The following is an 18,167-nucleotide window of genomic DNA, read 5'->3' as shown; positions in this document are numbered from 1 at the left end:
CCCTAGCTGAAAAATCTCACAAATGATACTTTTTCTCTGTGCACATGGTTCACTGACTCAAACCAGGATAAAGCTACTAAAATATCTATAGTTACGCATCTCAGACTGGGGTCTGGATACCTGTGGGAGTTATTTAGTGTATGCTAGGGGGGACTGGCAATGATGCTCCATCTTCCCAGAGAGCAATGCTTATTTGAGGCTAAGGACTCACATATTTATTTTCCAAAAAAGTTAAAAGGAAGCTTTTTTTCCCCAAATGAAATATATAGAAAACTTCAGGGGCGCCTGGGTGGCTCAGTCAGTTGAGCGTCCGACTTTGGCTCAGGTCATGATCTCATTGTTCGTGGGTTTGAGCCCTGTGTCAGGCTCTGTGCTGACAGCTCAGAGCCTGGAACCTGCTTCAGATTCTGTGTCTCCCTCTCTCTGCCCCTTCCCTGCTCATGCTCTCTGTCTTAAAAATAAATTAAAAAAAAAAAAAAAAAAAAGAAAAGAAAACTTCAATATATAAAACCAGTTTTAGGAGGCTGCACTGGCAGTAGAACTTGGCTGATGCAAGTTCCCCCCACCCCACACATAGCCTGGGGGCGTGTGGCCCCTTCCCTCCCAGGGTACCCTGAGGGAACTTCTTGCACACCAAGCCTCACCCTCTCCAATCTCAATTCAAAGACTGGGCATCCTCCTTGGGATAACAGAAAGTTTGCTGGGGGAGTCCAAGGGACACCAATGCTGTGTGAGTCCTGCTTGCCCTTTTCCAGGTAAGTGACAGACCTTACTTCCTTGTGCTTTTTTTTTTATATGCTCAAGTCCAACGTTTAAAATCTAAACTCTTCTGGCTTTTCAATCTTTTTGGCTGTACTACATTTCAACAAATACTTCCACTTGTGTAATGAAGCTCTTAGATCCTGTCACATCTCTACAGTAAATAACAATGTATCTTCCCAAACTGTGAGGAACTACTCAATGTTCCCAAACAGTGTCCTGTCCTCTAATCTGGTTTCTGAATATTCTGGTTCTTTTCCTTCTTCGTATATTCTTCTAGTCGAAGAAGCCACTTGGCCCAGTACTGGGAACAGAGCTCAGAGTCCATGAAATGGGGGTGAGCAGGGGATCCATCCTTGTAGGCAACCACAATTAAGCCACACTGAACCTAGGAAGAAACACAGGGCAGTTCCAGTATTTATACGGTAGGGCCAGAGTTGATGTTCATTTCTGTCTTGCTTCAGGGCAAACTCAGAACAAAACAATCTACAATAATACAATATACAATAATATCTCCTAACGGTTTTTGATGAAAGATTGTATCAGGATACATAAGAACACAAAGATGACAAATAAGATATCCAAGAATGGACTGTAAACACTAAAGCACTATTAGCAATGACAGAAAGCTCAGGAACAGAGGGAAGTGCTTCTTAAGGTGGTAAAAGGACAAGGAATGGAGTAAACAGTGGGACACAAACAGAATAAAAATCATAAGGAGTTAAATAGCCATACATAAGCATTGACCAAGGCTTTACATAAGCAGAGGTGCAGTGTCCTGACCTGAAAGCTGTAGTTGGCATCATTATTTATGGCACCAACATAGGCCACAACCTGCAGCGGGTTGTCAAACGTATTTCGGATATAAGGTTTTGGTTTCTCCGATGTCTTCCAATCAATCACACACAGCTTGCCCCTAAAGAGAAACCAAAGGAAGTCTTAGTAGGTAACCGTCCAAACTGAGAAACCCTAATAGGTTAAGCCTTTTTCTCAGGTATAGCTTATTATCACTCAATGACCTCTCCCCACTTCTCTTTAAAAAAAAAATTTTTTTTTCTTTAATGTTTACTTATTTTGAAAGAGAGAGAGAGGCAGAGAGTGAGAGGCTCCCAAGCAGGCTCCGCACTGTCAGCACAGAGCCTGACGCGGGGCTTGAACTCAGGAACTGTGAGATCATGACCTGAGTGAGTCAAGATCAAGAGTCGGACGCTTAACTGAGCCACCCAGGCACCCCTTTCTCCACTTTTCAAAAAGACAGCTGCCCTGATCTCTACTTCTGAGGATTAGAGAAGTGTGATGTTCTCTTTCCGATGAGCCCTATACTCAGCTCAGTGACAGGCCTGCCAGGGGTGTGATGGGAAGTGCTTCCTGAAGTACCTGGCTGACAACGACAGGGGCAGGCCCATGTGGAAGTGCTAGGGGACTTTTCCACAGTTCTAGTTTCTAAACTTTCTCGAAATTCCTTTGGACCCTCATGGCTTCCTTTTCTTTAACAGTTGACAGGGGAATTGAAACTATGTCTCTATCACTATCTCAGTTGATGAAGCACAACAGATCAGTAGCAAAGTCCCCATCATAAAGGATGAAGCATAGTGCTTCAGAAATCCTCTTGCTCAGAAACCAAAGCTGGGGCTAAAATCTGTTAGCATTTAATAGGCACCAACTATAAGCAGAGATACAGATAAGAAGACCTGGTCCCTGCCCTGAAAGTTTACACACAGGGCAGGGGGTCTTCCTAGTAGGGATATTGGGGGGAAAAATTCCTGCCAGTTTCTAAAGAAAGTCAAATAACCAGTGCATTCTCCCCATTACCCCTCTCCTGGTAGGATTTTACACTTGCCAAACGCAGAGATCAGAAGGATCACAGGGACAGTAGACTGACAGCTGGTGACTACTTGTTCAATCTTTCATGACTTCAAGTTTTAAAAAATTTTATTTATTCTGAGAAAGAGAGTGTGCACGAGTGGGGGGGGGGGGGGGGGGATAGAGACAGAATCCCAAGCAGGCTCTACACTATCAGCACAGAGCCCAATGTGGGGCTCGAACTCACAAACTGTGAGATCATAACCTGAGCCAAAACCAAGAGTCAGCTACTTAACCATCTGAGCCACCCAGGGGCCCTTCATAACTTCAATTTCAAAACCAGCTGTCCAAACGGAGATGTTGTACAAAGCATGCATGTTACGTACCTGTGACCATAGCTCTAGAGTTACAACCTATGCAATGTATTTATAAGTCAGCCTAGAGTAGCACTGTCTAAATGAAATAAAATGCAAGCTACGTGTTATTTCAAATTTTCTAGTAGTTACATCAAAAAAGAAAAAAGGAAACAGGTGAAATTTTAATGTTTTATTTAACCCAACATACCCCAAATTTGATCATTTCATTATGTAATATGAAAAAAATTATTAATGGGATACCATACCTTCTTTTTTGTACTAAGTCACTGAAACCTACTTTGCCCATTTACAGCATACCTCAGCTGAGATTGGCCACACTAAGTATTTAAAGGCCGTATGTAGCTACTGGGTATTCTCTTAGATAGTGCAGGTCTAGAGGTAGTTTTACTATTTCTGTCAAACTTTGTAATATTACAAAACAATTATAATCTATGCAAATGAAGAGAGGGCCCCAGTAACCCCAGAACCTCAGTTCTCAACCTGGAGCAACCAAAATACCCTAAAATAAAGATTTCTGATATGGACCACTGTCTCTTGCAAAACATACTTCATACTATAACTTGCAGAACTTAATAATGTGGAAAAGATTTTTAGTAGTATAACTCCAAATTAAAACTGAACAAAGACAGTTCATAACAAATGAAAAGATGTTCAGTCTAACCTAAGTGAAATGCAGACTGAAATTATGAGATACGATGTTAATAAATTATATCTAACACTGTGTCATTAAAACTGTGCAGAAATAAGCACACCTTCATCTGGGAAAACTTACAATGCACATACCCTTTAACACAGCAATTTCCTCTTTAGGTACCTGCTGGAGAGAATGGTTTGATACCCTGGGGATAAATGCCTGGGAAAATGTCATAAAAGTGACAAATGCCTGGAAAATTTAAGTATTCATATCCAGGCCTACTTCAGACTAACTGTATATATCATCCACCAGAACAAACCAGCAAATGAACCTGTGCGCCTGCCTAGAGAAACTCTCACAACCGTATACAAGGAGACACGCTCACTGCTGCAGTTCGTGATTGTGAAAAACTAGAAATTACCTGAATTTCCCCAACAGGGAAATGGATGTGGTTCATTAGTAAAAAGGAATACCAAATAAGTTAAAAACAGAGAACAAGATCAAAATAATCATGCTAACAGTTACTGATAGTATTCATTTTAAGTACTATACAGAGAATGTCTCATTTAGTCTCTATAACAACTCTATGAGGTAGATCCTATCTTTTGTCTTATTTTATTTTTTTCTTAAGTAGGCTCCATGCTGGGTGTGGTGCCCAACACCGGTCTTGAACACACAACCCTGAGATCAAGACCTGAACTGAGATCAAGAGTTGGACGCTAAACCAACTGAGCCACCCAGCGCCTGTCTTATTTTACAGATGAACAAATTGAAGTACAGAGAGCCTAAGTATCTAGCCTAACGTTAAGATGAAAAGCCAGAAATGAAACCCAGCCAGCCTGGCTCTCGACCCTTGTATCTTACCAGCTTTGTGATAAGACATATCCAGAAGCTTCTCTGTATTGTGACTATTACAGACATGTATGTAACAATACACAGTGGTGTTTGTATGCAGAGTAGACTGGCAGTGTACCTGTGCATGCATTATACAGTGTTGTGGGTGTGTTAAATAATATAGGAAGTAGCCTAGAAGGACACAGTAGCAAACTTATCACAGTGATTGTCCTTGGCCAGGGGTCTATGAGAGGAGATAAGAGGGTTATAGGTGATGCGAGCTTAATTTATGTTATATTTAAAAAAAATTGGAAGCAGATGTGACGAAGTGTTAATAACTGCTAATTCTGAGTGGTAGAAAATTATTAAAAGAGAAAAGGATGTTGCAGATCATATAAACTCTAATAAGGATCTCTAGAATGTTTTCAGAATGAAAAAAGCAGGGTTTGGCACTGTTAGTAAGTGGGGGTGGGGACCAATGATAGTGCATGCAGTCATAATAAAAATATCTCAGGATCACAAGAACTTTTAACCAAAGGTTAAAACCAGGATGGGGGTAGAGGATTCTAGGAGGATGGAAGAGTAGGACGCACCAGAAATCTGTAGGCCCACCTTGACAACAATTGCAATGGCAGAATCTGTCTGATCCAATTATTGGAAATCCAGAGGCTACTGAAGGCTTGGATGGTAAACTGTGGTTAATTTTGGTCAATTTCAGCTCTTAGCAGCTACCCATCCCCCTCCTCCTCATGAGGCAGGCAGCTGTGCACATGATCCTGGAGCAGGGTGTACATGGCTCGTGGGAATGGGAAGGGACACAAAGGACCCCTTCTCCGTGTTGATGTGTTATCAACACCGACTGCAGTTTCTGTTCACAGAGGTGTAGACAAGAGGAGGGTAGCTATTGTTATTGCAACTCCACCCACTGCTGCAAGCCCCTCTCCTTCCACCTGCCTGACTTCCTGGGGATTTAAAGGGCCAACGCACATTTTTTCCACCCCTTCATTTTTTTTTTCCTTTTTGGGAATTAGATGCTAAAGACTACAACATCCAAAAGCAACTGCATATATGCGGAAAATTAAAAAGTGACAGTAACTGTGCATGTCCAGGGAGAGGCACAGGCTCAGAAAAGACCTGAGAAGACCTTAAGTTTATACCTCAGACTGATCCTTAGGAAAGAACCTACAACACCACCCCCAATAAAAACAATGAACAAAATCTGGCAAACCCAGGGGTAGAGGGAGAACCTGATTTCCAGAATTACATACTAGATTCAAATGCCCAGTTTTCAATAAAAAAAGTCACAAAGCATACAAAGAAACAGGAAAGTATGGCCCATTCAAAGAGGAAAAAAAGAAATCAACATAAATTGTCCCTGAAAAAGATGTGATAGCAGATCTAGCCAAAGACCTTTTTGGTCTTAAAGATGCTCAAAAACTTCAATAAAGGTAAATACACAGGCAATTATAAAAGCAAGTATTATTGTAACAATGGTTTGTAACTCCACTTTGTTTTCTACAGTTTAAAACAAAAAACTTGAAGCAAGCAGACAAATTTATTCTTCTCAGGTTGGTTGATCATACAAATCTTGATCAACATTTAATGAAACATCAGATAGCATTGGCTCATCATGTTCTTCCACTCTGCTCAAGTGAGGTGTCCCATACAGATCATTAATTTCAACTTGTGTTTTCCGGGTCGGCTGCTGTATCTATCCTCTGAATGTGAAATATCTTCACTCTTATTTTCTATACACATTCTCATCTCCTTCTCTAATTGTTCTTGAGCTCTCTACAGTTCTCCTGTTCATTTTCTTGCATTTCCAACTCCAGCTGAACTATCAGCTATTGCTGCTGAAACATGAGCTCCTTTTACTTAAGTCTCTCCCCCACTTCAGGCTCCATTGGAGCTAGTTCTCATTCATGCTCAAAGCCGGCCATTTTCTTTTGTCTCAGCTGCTCCATGGTTACATTTTCCTTACACCTGTAATTACAATCCCAATACTACATATTGTATTGGATCCACTAGGCAAATTCTTGCCACTTCTACTGGACCCCGAGTTAGACATGTTCCAAGGTACTTTTGATGGTATGTTGACTCCCTCTCTAACTCTTAACCTTAACCCGCCAACCGCACATATATAAAGACAATTTTGTGATATCAACAACTGAAAGGGTTAGGGACAGAGCTGTCAAAGGAGCATAGTCTGTGTATGCCAGTGAAGTTAAATTGGTATAAATTCAAATCAAAGCACTATAACTGGGATGTTAAATGTAATCCCCATGGTAATCAAAAGGAAGATAGCTATAGAATATACACAAAAGGAAATGAGAAAGGATTTGAAATGTTTCATTACAAAAAAGGAAATAAAACACAAAAGAAGACTGTAACATACAGGAAATGAGACCAAAAAGCTATAATGCATGTAAAAAATAAATAACAAAATGAAAGAAGTTCCTCCTTGTAACTATTTTTTTTTTAATGTTTATCTATTTATTTTTGGAGAGAATCCCAAGTAGGCTCCATGCTATCAGCACATAGCTAGACGCAGGGCTTGATCTCATGAACTGTGAGATCATGACCTGAGCCGAAAATCAAGAGTCAGATGCTTAACTGCCTGAGCCACCCAGGTGCCCCATTTACACTTGGCAGAATGGATAAAACATATGATTCCACTATATGTTGTCTACAAGAGATTCACAGTATAACCAAAGATACAAATAGGCTGATTGTGAAAAGACAGAAAAAGATATTCCATGCACATAATAACTGAAAAAGAGCAAAGGTGGCTCTAAAACCAGACAAAACAGTCTTTAATAAAAGGTTCAATACATCAAGATATAACAATTATAAACATTTATGCATCTAGTAACAGACTAACAAAATATATGAAGGAAAAACTGAAAAAAGTTGAAGGGAGAAATACATTTCTTTCTTTCTTTCTTTTTTAAGTTTTATTTATTTAAAAAATCTCCATGCCCAACATGGGGCTTGAACTCTGACTCTGAGATCAAGAGTCGCATGCTCTTCTGACTGAGCTAGCCAGGTGCCCCAAAAACAGTTCTATAATAATAGTTGGAGACTTCAATATCTATTTTCAATAATGGGTAGAACCAGACAGAAGGTAAGTAAGGAAATAAAGGACTTAAAACAACACAATAAACCAACTAGATTAACAGACATATAGCACTTGCTCCCCAACAACTGATGTATCTTTTCAAGCACACACAGGAATTTTCCAGGACAAACCATATGTTAGGCCATAAAGAATAAGTCTCAATATATTTAAAAAGATGCCATACAAAGTATATTCTCTAATCACAAGATGAAGTTAGAAATCAATAACAGAAGTAAAACTTGAAAAAAAGTCACAAATTTGTGGAAATTAACACAATCAGCCAAAGAAAAAAATCACAGGGGAAATTAGAAGATACTTAGAAATGAATAAAAATGAAAATACAGCATACCAAAACTTAAAGAACACCATTCTTTTAATACTGTAACAGTATTACAGAAGTATATAGCAATAAATACATTAAAAAATAGGAGAATTAAATCAATATCTTAACCTTACAACTTAAGGAACCAAAAAACGAAAATGTACACCCAAAGCTTATAGAAGGAAATAAGAGATTTAAGATAATTGAAATACAGAATGGAAAAACAATAGAAAAAAAAAAATCACTGAAACTAAACATTGGTTTTTTGAAAAGATGAACAAAATTGACAAACTTTTAGCTAGATGGATTAGAAAAAAAGAAAGACTCAAATTCCATAAATCAAAAATAAAATTGGGGACATTACTACTACTTCAGAAATAAAAAGGAGAAGAGTACTATGAAAAATCATATGCAAACAAGTTGGATGAACTCGATGAAATAAATAAATTCCTAGAAACATAAAACCTACTAGGACTAAGTCATGAAGAAACAGAGTATCTGAATAGCTCTATAATTAGTAAGGAGATTTCATCAGTAATCAAAAATCTACTAGCAAATAAAAGCTCTAGACCTGATGACTTTATGGGTGAATTCCACCAAACATTTACATAACTAATACCAATACCAACAATTTTCCCCAAAAATTGAAAAGTAGGGAACTCTTCTTGACTCACTTTATGAATCCAGCATTACTGTGATACCAAAGCCAGACAAAGACACTGACTGCAGAACAATAATCCTTATTAGGGGTGCCTGGGTGGCTCAGTTGGTTAAGCATCTGACTTTGGCTCAGGTCATGATCTCGTGGTCCGGTTTGTGAGTTCAAGCCCCACACCAGGCTCTCTGTTGTAGCTTTGGATCCTTTGTCTCCCCAGTCTCTGCCCTTCCCCCACCCTCTCTCTCAAAAATAAATAAATATTACAAAAAAATAATCCTTACGAACACTGATGCAAAAATCCTCAACAAAATACTAGTAAACCAAATTCAGCAACATACTAAAAGGATTATACACAATGACAAAGTGGGCTTTATTCCTGGAATGCAAAAATGATTCAACACAATGAAAATTAACCAGCGTAATATACCTTAACAGAATGAGGAAAACTACATAATTACCTTAATTGATGAAGAAAAAGCATTTGACAAAATTAAATATCCTTTAATGAAAAAAATACTCAACAAGCTAGGGATAGAAAAAAACTACCTCAACATAGTAAAGGCCATATATGAAAAACCCACAGTAAACATCATACTCAATGGTAAAAGACTGGAAAGTTTTCCTCTAAGATCAGGAACAAGGCACGGCTGTCTGCATTCACCATTTCTATTTAACAGCATCTGGATATTCAAGCCAAAGCAAGTAGGCAAGACAAAGAAATAAAAAGCATCCAAACTGATGGGGCGCCTGGGTGGCTCAGTCGGCTGAGCGTCCGACTTCGGCTCAGGTCATGATCTCATGGCTCATGGGTTCGAGCCCCATGTCGGACTCTGTGCTGACAGCTTGGAGCCTGGAGCCTAGAGCCTGCTTCGGATTCTGTGTCTCCCTCTGTCTCTGCCCCTCCCCCACTTGTGCCACATCTCTCTCAAAATAAATCAACCTTAAAAATCTTAAAAAAAAAAAAAAAAGCATCCAAACTGGAAAGGAAGTAAAATTATCTCTGTTTGCAGTTGACATGATCTTTTATATTAAAAATTCTAGGAGCGCCTGGGTGGCTAAGTTGGCTACGCATCTGCTTCTTGATTTTGGCTCAGGATGTGATCTTGCAGCTGTGGGATTGAGCCCCATGACAGGCTCCGCACTGAGGGTGAGGCCTGCTTGGGATTCTCTCTCTCTCTCTCTCTCTCTCTCTCTCTCTCTCTCTCTCTCTGCCCCTCCCCTGCTCATGCATGCACTCTTTCTCTCTCTCTCTCTCAAAATAAATAAAAATAAGCTTAAACAAAAAAACTCTATAAAGAATTGACACAAAAACTGGTAGGACTATATAAATAAATTCAGCAAAGTAGCAGATACAAAGCCAACACAGAAAAGTCAGGAGCATTTCTATACGTAAACAATCAACAATCTGGAAAGAAAATTACAAAACAATTCCATTTATAATAACATCAAAATGTATAAAATACTTGAGAATTAACCCAGGAGACTAAAGACTTCTACAATGAAAACTACAAATCATTGCTGAAAGAAATTAAAGGCATAAATGGTAACATACACCATGTTCATGGATTAGAAGATTTGATATTGTTCAGATGTTCATACTACCCAACGTGATACACAAATTTAATATAATCTCTATAAAAATCTCAACAACAATTTTTGCACAAATAGAAAAACCCATCCTAAAATCCATATGGAATCTCAAGGGACTCTGAACAGCCAAAACAACCTTGAAAAAGAAAACTGGAGGACCCATACTTGATTTCAAAACTTACTACAAAGCTATAATAACTAAAATAGTGTGGTGCTGGTATAAAGACAGATATATATACCAATAGAAATGAATAGACAGCCCAGAAATAAACCCTCACCACACACAGTCACATGATTTTGGACAATGGTATCAAGTTTATTCAATGCAGAAACGGCAGTCTTTTCAACAAATGGCCCTGAAGAATGTGGCTATCCACATGCAAAAGAATGAAGTTGGACTCCTACCTAACCCCATATACAAAAATTAACCCAAAATGGATCCATGAACTAAAGGTAAGACTTAAAACTACATAAAACCCTTAGAAGAAAACACAAGGCCCAAGTTTAATGACACTGGATTTGGCAATGATTTAATGGATGTGACACCAAAGGCACAGGCAACAAAAGAAAAAATACAGGAAAATTTTTTAAAAATTGTGTATCAAAGGATAAAGATAAGTCAGTCACAAAAAGACAAATACTTTGATTCTACCTACATAAGGTACTTAACAGTAGTCAATCAAATTCATAGAAACTGAAAGTAGAATGGTGGTTGCCAGAGGCTGGAAATAAAGGAGATTACAATGATTACTTTAACGGGCCCAGGATTTCAGTTTTATAAGATGAAACGTCCTGGAGATGGGTGGTATTGATGGTTGTACAACATTATGAATGTATGTAATAATACTCAACTGTATACTTAAAAATGGTGAATTTTATGGTAAATGTTATGTTATATATACTTTACCACATTAAAGACCTTTTTTAAAAGAAAAAGTGGGGATGGGAAATTTACTTTTAATAGCTTGGATTAACCAAATGCATATATTACCTATTAAAAAGTGTTTTTAAAATTTCTGAAAACTTAATTTTCAGAAACGTTCAATGTTCATATTCTTAACGTTGATGCTTTTCACTTAAAGAGCAGAAAACAAACGTCAGCACTGTGTACAGCGCGGTTAAGCGTTTGGCGTCATGAACTTCTTATAGGCCTTGGGTAGAACTGATCGAACGGCGGCCTTGGTTAATCTAAAGGGCAGCTAAAAATAGCTTATTAAATTTCTAGGCACATAGGACTCCTCACAGATACAAAGCAGCTATGGCACAAAACTGTTTGGTTGCCTAAACAGTTTCCAGACTTAATGAATGCTCTGTCAATTTTTTTTTAATTCAAATTTTAACTAGAATTCCAAGAGTTATACTCACAGGTTTTTCCCTATCCTTGTGTATTGCATCCTTTTTTTGGAATAGGGTTATCTGCAGGTTATATCTCCCGTTGGAATATGGAATAAGTGGGAAAAACAGTAACAGAGCAGCAATTTAAAAACCACAGGAAGCTTTAGGAAGCTCAGAGTTCCTATCTATGTCAAACACTGCCTGGAAGCCAGGAAAAGAGTTAATTTTCAGGGCCAATAGATAAAGGTGCTATTTTTAGGGGAATGGGGAAACAGAATGCAGGAATCAAATTGGATGTTGCAGCTGGTAGTTTGCTTGGGCTTAGGGGAGGCGGAACATGCTGGATATTAAAAACTCATACCTTTTCTCCAGCAAATACTTTGATTTTGGAACACAGATTTACAAGAATTAGGAGGCTCTTCCTCCTATATCTGTCCTTACTTCCTACCCCATACTCAATTCTTTTTTTTTTTTTTTTAATTTTTAATTTTATTAGAGAGAGAGACAGAGGGAGAGAATCTCAAGCAGGCTCTGTGCAAAGCATGGAGCCTAACACAGGACTTGATTTCATGACCCTGAAACCATGACCTGAGCTGAAATCAAGAGTTGGATATTCAACTGACTTAGCCACCCAGGCGCCCCCTGCCCCCAGTTCTTTTACGTATCATATAGGTTTTGACTTCACAAGACTACACCTTGGAGCAGGAATTCAGAGGAAGAAACAGTATTTGATAGGCATCATCAGTTCCACCCTGTGTTAATTTATCTCCACACTTCGATGGAAAAAAAAAAATCTAATACTTACTGATACTCAGCCACACAGTCCAGCAGACCTACATACTTTAAGGTCTCATGTTGAACAGCACTTTCAAGAGCTCGCACTCCACTGACATCTTTCAGAATATGCTGGACACTTTCGACATATCCAGATTCAAGATTCTCATCTCTCTCTTTCAAGTCTCCTTGGGGTGAAAGTATGCTTTCCAAGGCTTTATGGAACCGTTTCCCTTGTAAAAATATGTCTGAAAAGAAAATCAGGGGAAAAAGAAAAACAAATAAGAACAAAGCTAGTACTAAAAGACAAATGCCTTCAAACTTGTGAACAGTAAAATTAGAAATTACATAAAGTACCTTTAAAGTGACAATCCCTAAAACACACATTTCAGCCTCTTGTGAAACCTGAGAATCGCGCTTTGAAAACCAAAGGGACTGAAATAGCTTGAACAATAAAATTCATTAAAATAAAGAATTTCTAGGATTAGGCCAAAGCTACAATTGAAGATCTGGGGGCAATAGGACCACACCTAGTTTAGGGTACTGTGAATTTAAGTATCCATTAGTGTAACTTAACTGGTTGTGATAAGTAATTATTGGAAATTTAAGGAACTTTGCTTCTGTTCACAATTCTTTTTACAATCAACACTTAATGAATACAGGTGGGGGAATCCTTTTACTAAGGCTTAATGAATGGCAAGGAATGAAAATCAAGGCATATACAAATTAAAAACAACAAATTGGATGTTTTGGAACTTGGGGGTGAGGAGAAGAAATATGTAACACTCTTCTGCATTTTTTTTAGGGCAAGAAGAGCCTAATTTTTTTCTGAATTTTTTTCCTCATATGCTTAAAAAAATTTGACCTATAGTTGCCATACGTTATATTCATTTCAGACATACAACATAATGACTTGACATCTGCATATCCTCATACACTTTCAAGAAAAGAAAACCAAACATATTTAACAAACCCAAGAAGTTCTATGTATTCACTTGACTCTTGATAAGGGAAGGAGACAAAGAAAAGGCATTGTGCTAAGCAGTGGCCTTGGCACTTTCAAAATATTATTTAACTTTCAAACACAACAGCCCAGCAAGAGAAGAATCATTACTCCCAGTTAATGAATGAAGCCTACATAGTGCTGTTAATTTGCCCCAAAGCAAAAAGGTGGACTAGCAGCTTGGCACCAGAGTCCATGTTCAATTCCAGTCTGTTATACAGCACAGTGAAGAAGGCAAAATCAGGGACCATCATTTAGATGCGCACAGGAGCAGAGTAAGAAATATACATGCTTGGAGACACGCATAGAAAATGAGGAAAACAATCTCATCCACTAAGGTAATAGCAAAACCATATTACATTTGTCAACTATTGTTTTACCAGGATTTTGAAAGGTCAGTTTTACCGCTGACAAAAAAAATGGAATCACTTCTGGGGAATTACTTGGAGAGTTAAATGAAATTCAACTGAGAAACTGAGTTATTACACTCCAAATGTACTTGGCTCAATTGGACTTACTAGCATATGAAAGGCCTACAAGAAATTTAAGACAAGTGGAATTAAAACCTAGGTAAGAGTATTCATCTATACATTAGCTTAATGAAAAACACAAACATGTTAAAAACAGGAAGAAAAAAATCCTACTTTATCAACTGCCAAGCAAATAAACTCATTCTCCACTGCAGACTTAACCCCTGGCTGGGTTCTTCACATAGAACAGGCAACGAACATCAGAAGCTAGATTACATCCCTTAGATTGTAAGGCTCAGAAGTCAGCCAGTCAGAGAAAATTAACATGTAATTTCACTCATACATGGAACTTACGAAACAGAACACATAAACATAGGGGAAAGGAAAGAAAAATAAGAGAAAAGAGAAAGGCAAACCATAACAGACTTTTTTTTTTTTAATTTATTTTGAGAAGGAGAGAGAGAAAACGAGCACGAGCAGAGCAGGGGCAGAAAGAGAATCCCAAGCAGGCTCTGCACCCGCAGCTCAGAGCCCAAGTTGGTGCTCGATCTCACCAACCATGAGATATGACCTGAGCTGAAATCAGGAGTTGGACACTTAACCAACTGAGCCACCCAGGTGCCCTGAGACTCTTAAATAGAGAACAAACTGAGGGTTGCTGGAGGGGTGTTGGGCTAAATGGGTGATGGGCATTGAGCAGCACACTTGTTGAGATGAGCACTTGGTGTTATACCTAAGCGATGAATCACTAAATTCTACTCCTGAAATCATTATTATAATCACTTCTCGGCCTTTTGGCTAAGATCAAGTGTAATATCTGAAATCATTATTATACACTATATGTTAACTTGGATTTAAATAAAATTAAAAATTTTTTAAAAAGAAAAAAAGATTGTAAGGCTCAGAACATTAAATATGATTGAATTTGTCAAAATAAAATTTAAAAGGCATACATTTACTGCAGAAAGCATCAAGTCAGAGTATTCATTCAGTAAATTAAAGGAATGAAAGAAAAAAAATCCATGAGTCTCCAAGATTCTGACTGATAGAACCGGCAGGATTAAAAACTCACTGTAGCAAAAAAAAAATGAAGAAACCCATCTTTTCCACTATGATCAACACATATAAATCAAAGTCAAACTTTGTTATCCTTGGCAATCTTCAAAAGGTAAATTGATGCTTGAGAAACTGACCAAATGTTTGACAGAATGCCAGCTCTGGGCACTTCTCTATGCTCTAGCCTTTGGGAAGACCAGGTGGAAAGGAATTTATCAATACACTACTTAAAAACTGCCTCTCCTGACGCATTAATCAATTTAGCGGGTTAGGATATGCTCTTTTTCTTTCTTTTCTTCCTTTCTTTTTTATTGGTTGAGAGGATCAGGACACTAATCTTCATGTGATTGCCCCCTTGAGAAAAAAAAAAGCAATCCTCCCCCCTTTTGTTGTTGTTTATTTTTTTGAGAGACAGAGTGTGAGCGGGGGAGGGGCAGAGAGACAGAGGGAGACAGAACCTGAAGCAGGCTCCAGCTCTGAGCTGTCAGCACAGGGCCCGAACCCACAAACCGCAAGATCATGACCTGAGCTGAAGTCGGATGCTTAACTAACTGAGCCACCCAAATGCCCTGATTCTGTTTCTTAAAACTGATCCTGAGTTAACTGAGAAACACATCCGAGTAATAATCTAGATCAACAAAGTTGATTATACGTAAAACCACCATAGTTTTCTCTCTGCTTTGGGATGGTGGAGCTCGTTCACATTCCCAACAGAAATTCCTTTCCTTTATCAAGGAGGCCCCAGAGCACTTTTTTACTCTGCCAAGGACTACAAGTTCTAGGTTCCCACAAGTCCTAGCAGGTTTCTGCGTTTACTTTTCTGATTCAGTAATTCCAGGATTCCCACAGCTATGACATTCCAGATTTAAGGAAAATGAAAAACAACTTCCCATGTGGAAACAACGTCAATTCTAAATTCTTGTGGTACAAATAAAAAACTTAAGATGCCATTAAAAGATGTTTTTATGTTGCTTGTTTAGAAAACAAGAGAATTGTTTAGATGTTGTTACTTATTATCTAAAGGCAGGTGGCCCTTGCATAGATTCTTGGCCCCACACAGCTGAGGAATGTTCTAAGAGATTAGGACCTTGACCATTTTTGCCATATGCAGGTACAACCTATATAAATACTTAACAGATGTGACCACATGTTTAATGTGATACCCACACACAGTTTTTTTCTAAGGTGCTTAAAAACAAGTACATTACTCCTAAAATTAAAAATGGAAGTGCTCTGTACCACCTACTAGGGGTACACATAACTGCTCTGGGAAGCATGGGCTAAGGAATGATCGATGTAAAACATAGCTCTAACAAAAAAAAACAACTATATAATCTTGATGGGGACCAGAGAGTTCACCTGTGCCAATGGTCTTTCGTCTCACCTTGCTTTTGAATGGAACCTGTTTTTAAGGAAACTATTCTCCTCACTTGTCTAAGAAGTTAATAAGTTAGGAGTTGAATGCTAAAGTTTACTTATTTTCAATTACCAATCAAGAGCATCTATTATCTCAATTTGCCGAGATCTAAACAACAAATTATGTGTTCCAGCTTATTGCCAGTCTTTAAACTTACATGTCAAAGAGGAAAAGTAGAGCAAGGGGGTATTTCCTAGATTCTGAATAGCATGCCTAGCAAAGTAGAATTGTTATCAGGTGACTGATTCCTTAATCAGAGAAAACAGGCAACTCCAATACTCAAGTTTGTAGCTTCTAAAACAAAATAATTTTCTACATAATTTGGTCAAATACTTGATCCCTGTGCTTCAGTTTCATCTGTGAAATGGGAATACTAGTATCTATGCTTCACAGGGCTGTCATGATTGAGTTAATATAGAGTGCTATTTAATGCTAATTATCATTTTAAAGTAGCGCCTCACTAGTTCAGGTCAAAAAATACTCTCATTCTTTTGATACCAGTGCTCTATTTTCTAGAAAACATAGTAACCATACAGAATCAGGATTGAGAAAATTACTTGAAGAATATTCTGCAAAGCCATCTTCTCCCAATTCCAGAATCATCCGCTGTTTCCACCTCTCCAAGTAGAAAATCTGTTCTGATGTCATGGTCTGTTGAAGGACCTTGGTCACACTTGGAATCGTGTTTCTTTGCAAAGGGATTCTCAAAGGAATTGTAGGAGTACTTGTTGCATTTGGTTTCATGCTTTTCTCTGGATTGAAGAGAGGACACCAGTTTCCTGGAACTTTTGCCGCCTCATCTTGCTTTGGGGGCTTACACTTACTCACAGGTCCATACAGTAAATTATCCTCCTCGAACAATGATTCTGGAGTCTGAGCAAGGCCTCTGGATGACAAGACAGACTGTACTAAATCAGAATACCTTCCTTGGTCCACTTCGTCATAAGGGTTCACTTTTTTTTTCCGGCTACAGGAATAAGAGGAAGTGGAGAAATCCACACGGGTCGGTGGTTCTACAGAAAACCCCTTTGAACTTCTGAGCTGCCGGCAGATGGTCTGAAACGCCTTCATCTTTAGATGCTTTTTCACTTCCCTCTAGTCTACTTGCAATGTTAAGGGCCTTTTATTTTTGCACTCCTACTAAAAAGAAAAGTGGCATTAGATACCAAACGTATTAAATATTTAAACCGCCAAAATGAAAGCCGTATTAGCATAAGGCATATCAAATTGTATTCCATTAAGCTTTTTCGACGTGTTTGGACAAAGCTATTTCCAAAGAAAGACTCTCTTTGCCAGGAAGGACAGTACTTGTTAAATGTGAAATGCTACAGCTTGGGGCAAGACGTCCCCGATATTCAATCATAAGAAACGGGACGCCTAGAAAGGGAGGTGTGTGTGAGACACACAAAAGCAACGCTCCAGCCCGTCCTACAGCGGCCACCATGGTCACGGTTAACCACTGATCCCTACATACCAGGCTCTCTGCTAGGTATTCCGGGCGGAGACTTCTCATTTAAGCCCTTACACGCTTTAAGGTGGGTACTACTGCGACACCGTTTTACAGACGTGGAAACTGAGCTTCTGAAGGGTCCCACCAGGTCCGAGCGGGTAAGCGGTGGTCAGCGGGGCCCACCAACGTGATCCCCAGAAGGCGGCCTCCGCCTCCGCCCTACGTGTGGAACCACGGGGTGGGGACTGGACGGCTGCGGCCCCTCGTGTGGAAATCGAATTTAAGGAAGAGAAGGCTTAAATAGAAGCCCAGCTCACGGCACCGGTATGTACCTCTGAAGCCACCACACTTCGCTGAACTTCCAAAGCGCCGACAACCACTCGGGACCCGTACTTTCCTCGATCCCGCGCTTGGATCTCGAGTTTGGCTCCGCCCAAGGGGCGGTGGTCCCGGCATGCACTGCGAAGCCCCTACTCCCGCGCTAGCCCCTCCTTCACTGCCATAGACACTCCCGCGATCCGTGGGGAATCCCTCCTCTCAGGCGTTAGCGCGGGCTCCTCCAAATCG

The 18,167-nt window shown here is 39.1% G+C and overlaps 1 protein-coding gene, 1 long non-coding RNA gene and 2 pseudogenes across 5 annotated transcripts; 2 read left to right on the top strand and 2 right to left on the bottom strand.

The window, feature by feature from the left end:
* Positions 1 to 472: 472 nt before the first annotated feature.
* MGME1 (mitochondrial genome maintenance exonuclease 1) lies at positions 473 to 18,094 on the bottom strand. 4 transcript variants are annotated; one of them, XM_015063236.3, is made up of 5 exons: positions 17,933 to 18,094; positions 16,708 to 17,290; positions 12,236 to 12,452; positions 1,543 to 1,675; positions 473 to 1,147 (listed from the first exon to the last, which is right to left on the bottom strand). In XM_015063236.3, the coding sequence occupies exons 2-5, from the start codon at positions 17,219 to 17,221 to the stop codon at positions 986 to 988; spliced, it is 1,026 nt and encodes a 341-aa protein (XP_014918722.1). In that variant the 5' UTR covers positions 17,222 to 17,290; positions 17,933 to 18,094; the 3' UTR covers positions 473 to 985. The 4 variants fall into 4 exon arrangements, with proteins under 4 accessions (XP_014918722.1, XP_014918720.1, XP_014918721.1 ...); XM_015063234.3 differs by having other exon boundaries at positions 16,708 to 17,287; XM_015063235.3 differs by lacking the exon at positions 17,933 to 18,094 and adding an exon at positions 17,625 to 17,915.
* LOC106967057 (DPY30 domain-containing protein 1-like) lies at positions 1,556 to 9,169 on the bottom strand (annotated as a pseudogene).
* On the top strand, positions 9,703 to 17,097 carry LOC128311162 (uncharacterized). The gene is made up of 2 exons (XR_008289220.1): positions 9,703 to 10,548; positions 16,667 to 17,097. It is a non-coding gene; the product is annotated as an uncharacterized LOC128311162 (long non-coding RNA).
* On the top strand, positions 14,456 to 14,545 carry LOC113602644 (uncharacterized; annotated as a pseudogene).
* Positions 18,095 to 18,167: the final 73 nt, after the last annotated feature.

The sequence above is a fragment of the Acinonyx jubatus genome, chromosome A3, assembly GCF_027475565.1.
Source record: "Acinonyx jubatus isolate Ajub_Pintada_27869175 chromosome A3, VMU_Ajub_asm_v1.0, whole genome shotgun sequence".
Classification (NCBI taxonomy): Eukaryota; Metazoa; Chordata; class Mammalia; order Carnivora; family Felidae; genus Acinonyx; species Acinonyx jubatus.
This window is presented reverse-complemented; position numbering and strand designations above follow the sequence as displayed.

Bases quoted from the DNA above. Each gene is read 5' to 3' on its own strand.
- MGME1 (XM_015063236.3), bottom strand. From the start codon at position 17,221: ATGAAGGCGTTTCAGACCATCTGCCGGCAGCTCAGAAGTTCAAAGGGG. The intron at 12,453-16,707 runs GTAATTTTCTCA...TTTTCTTTTCAG, and splicing joins CTTTGCAGAATATTCTTCAA to ACATATTTTTACAAGGGAAA. The intron at 1,676-12,235 runs GTAAGTATTAGA...GTTTCTCTTTAG, and splicing joins GACTGTGTGGCTGAGTATCA to GGGCAAGCTGTGTGTGATTG.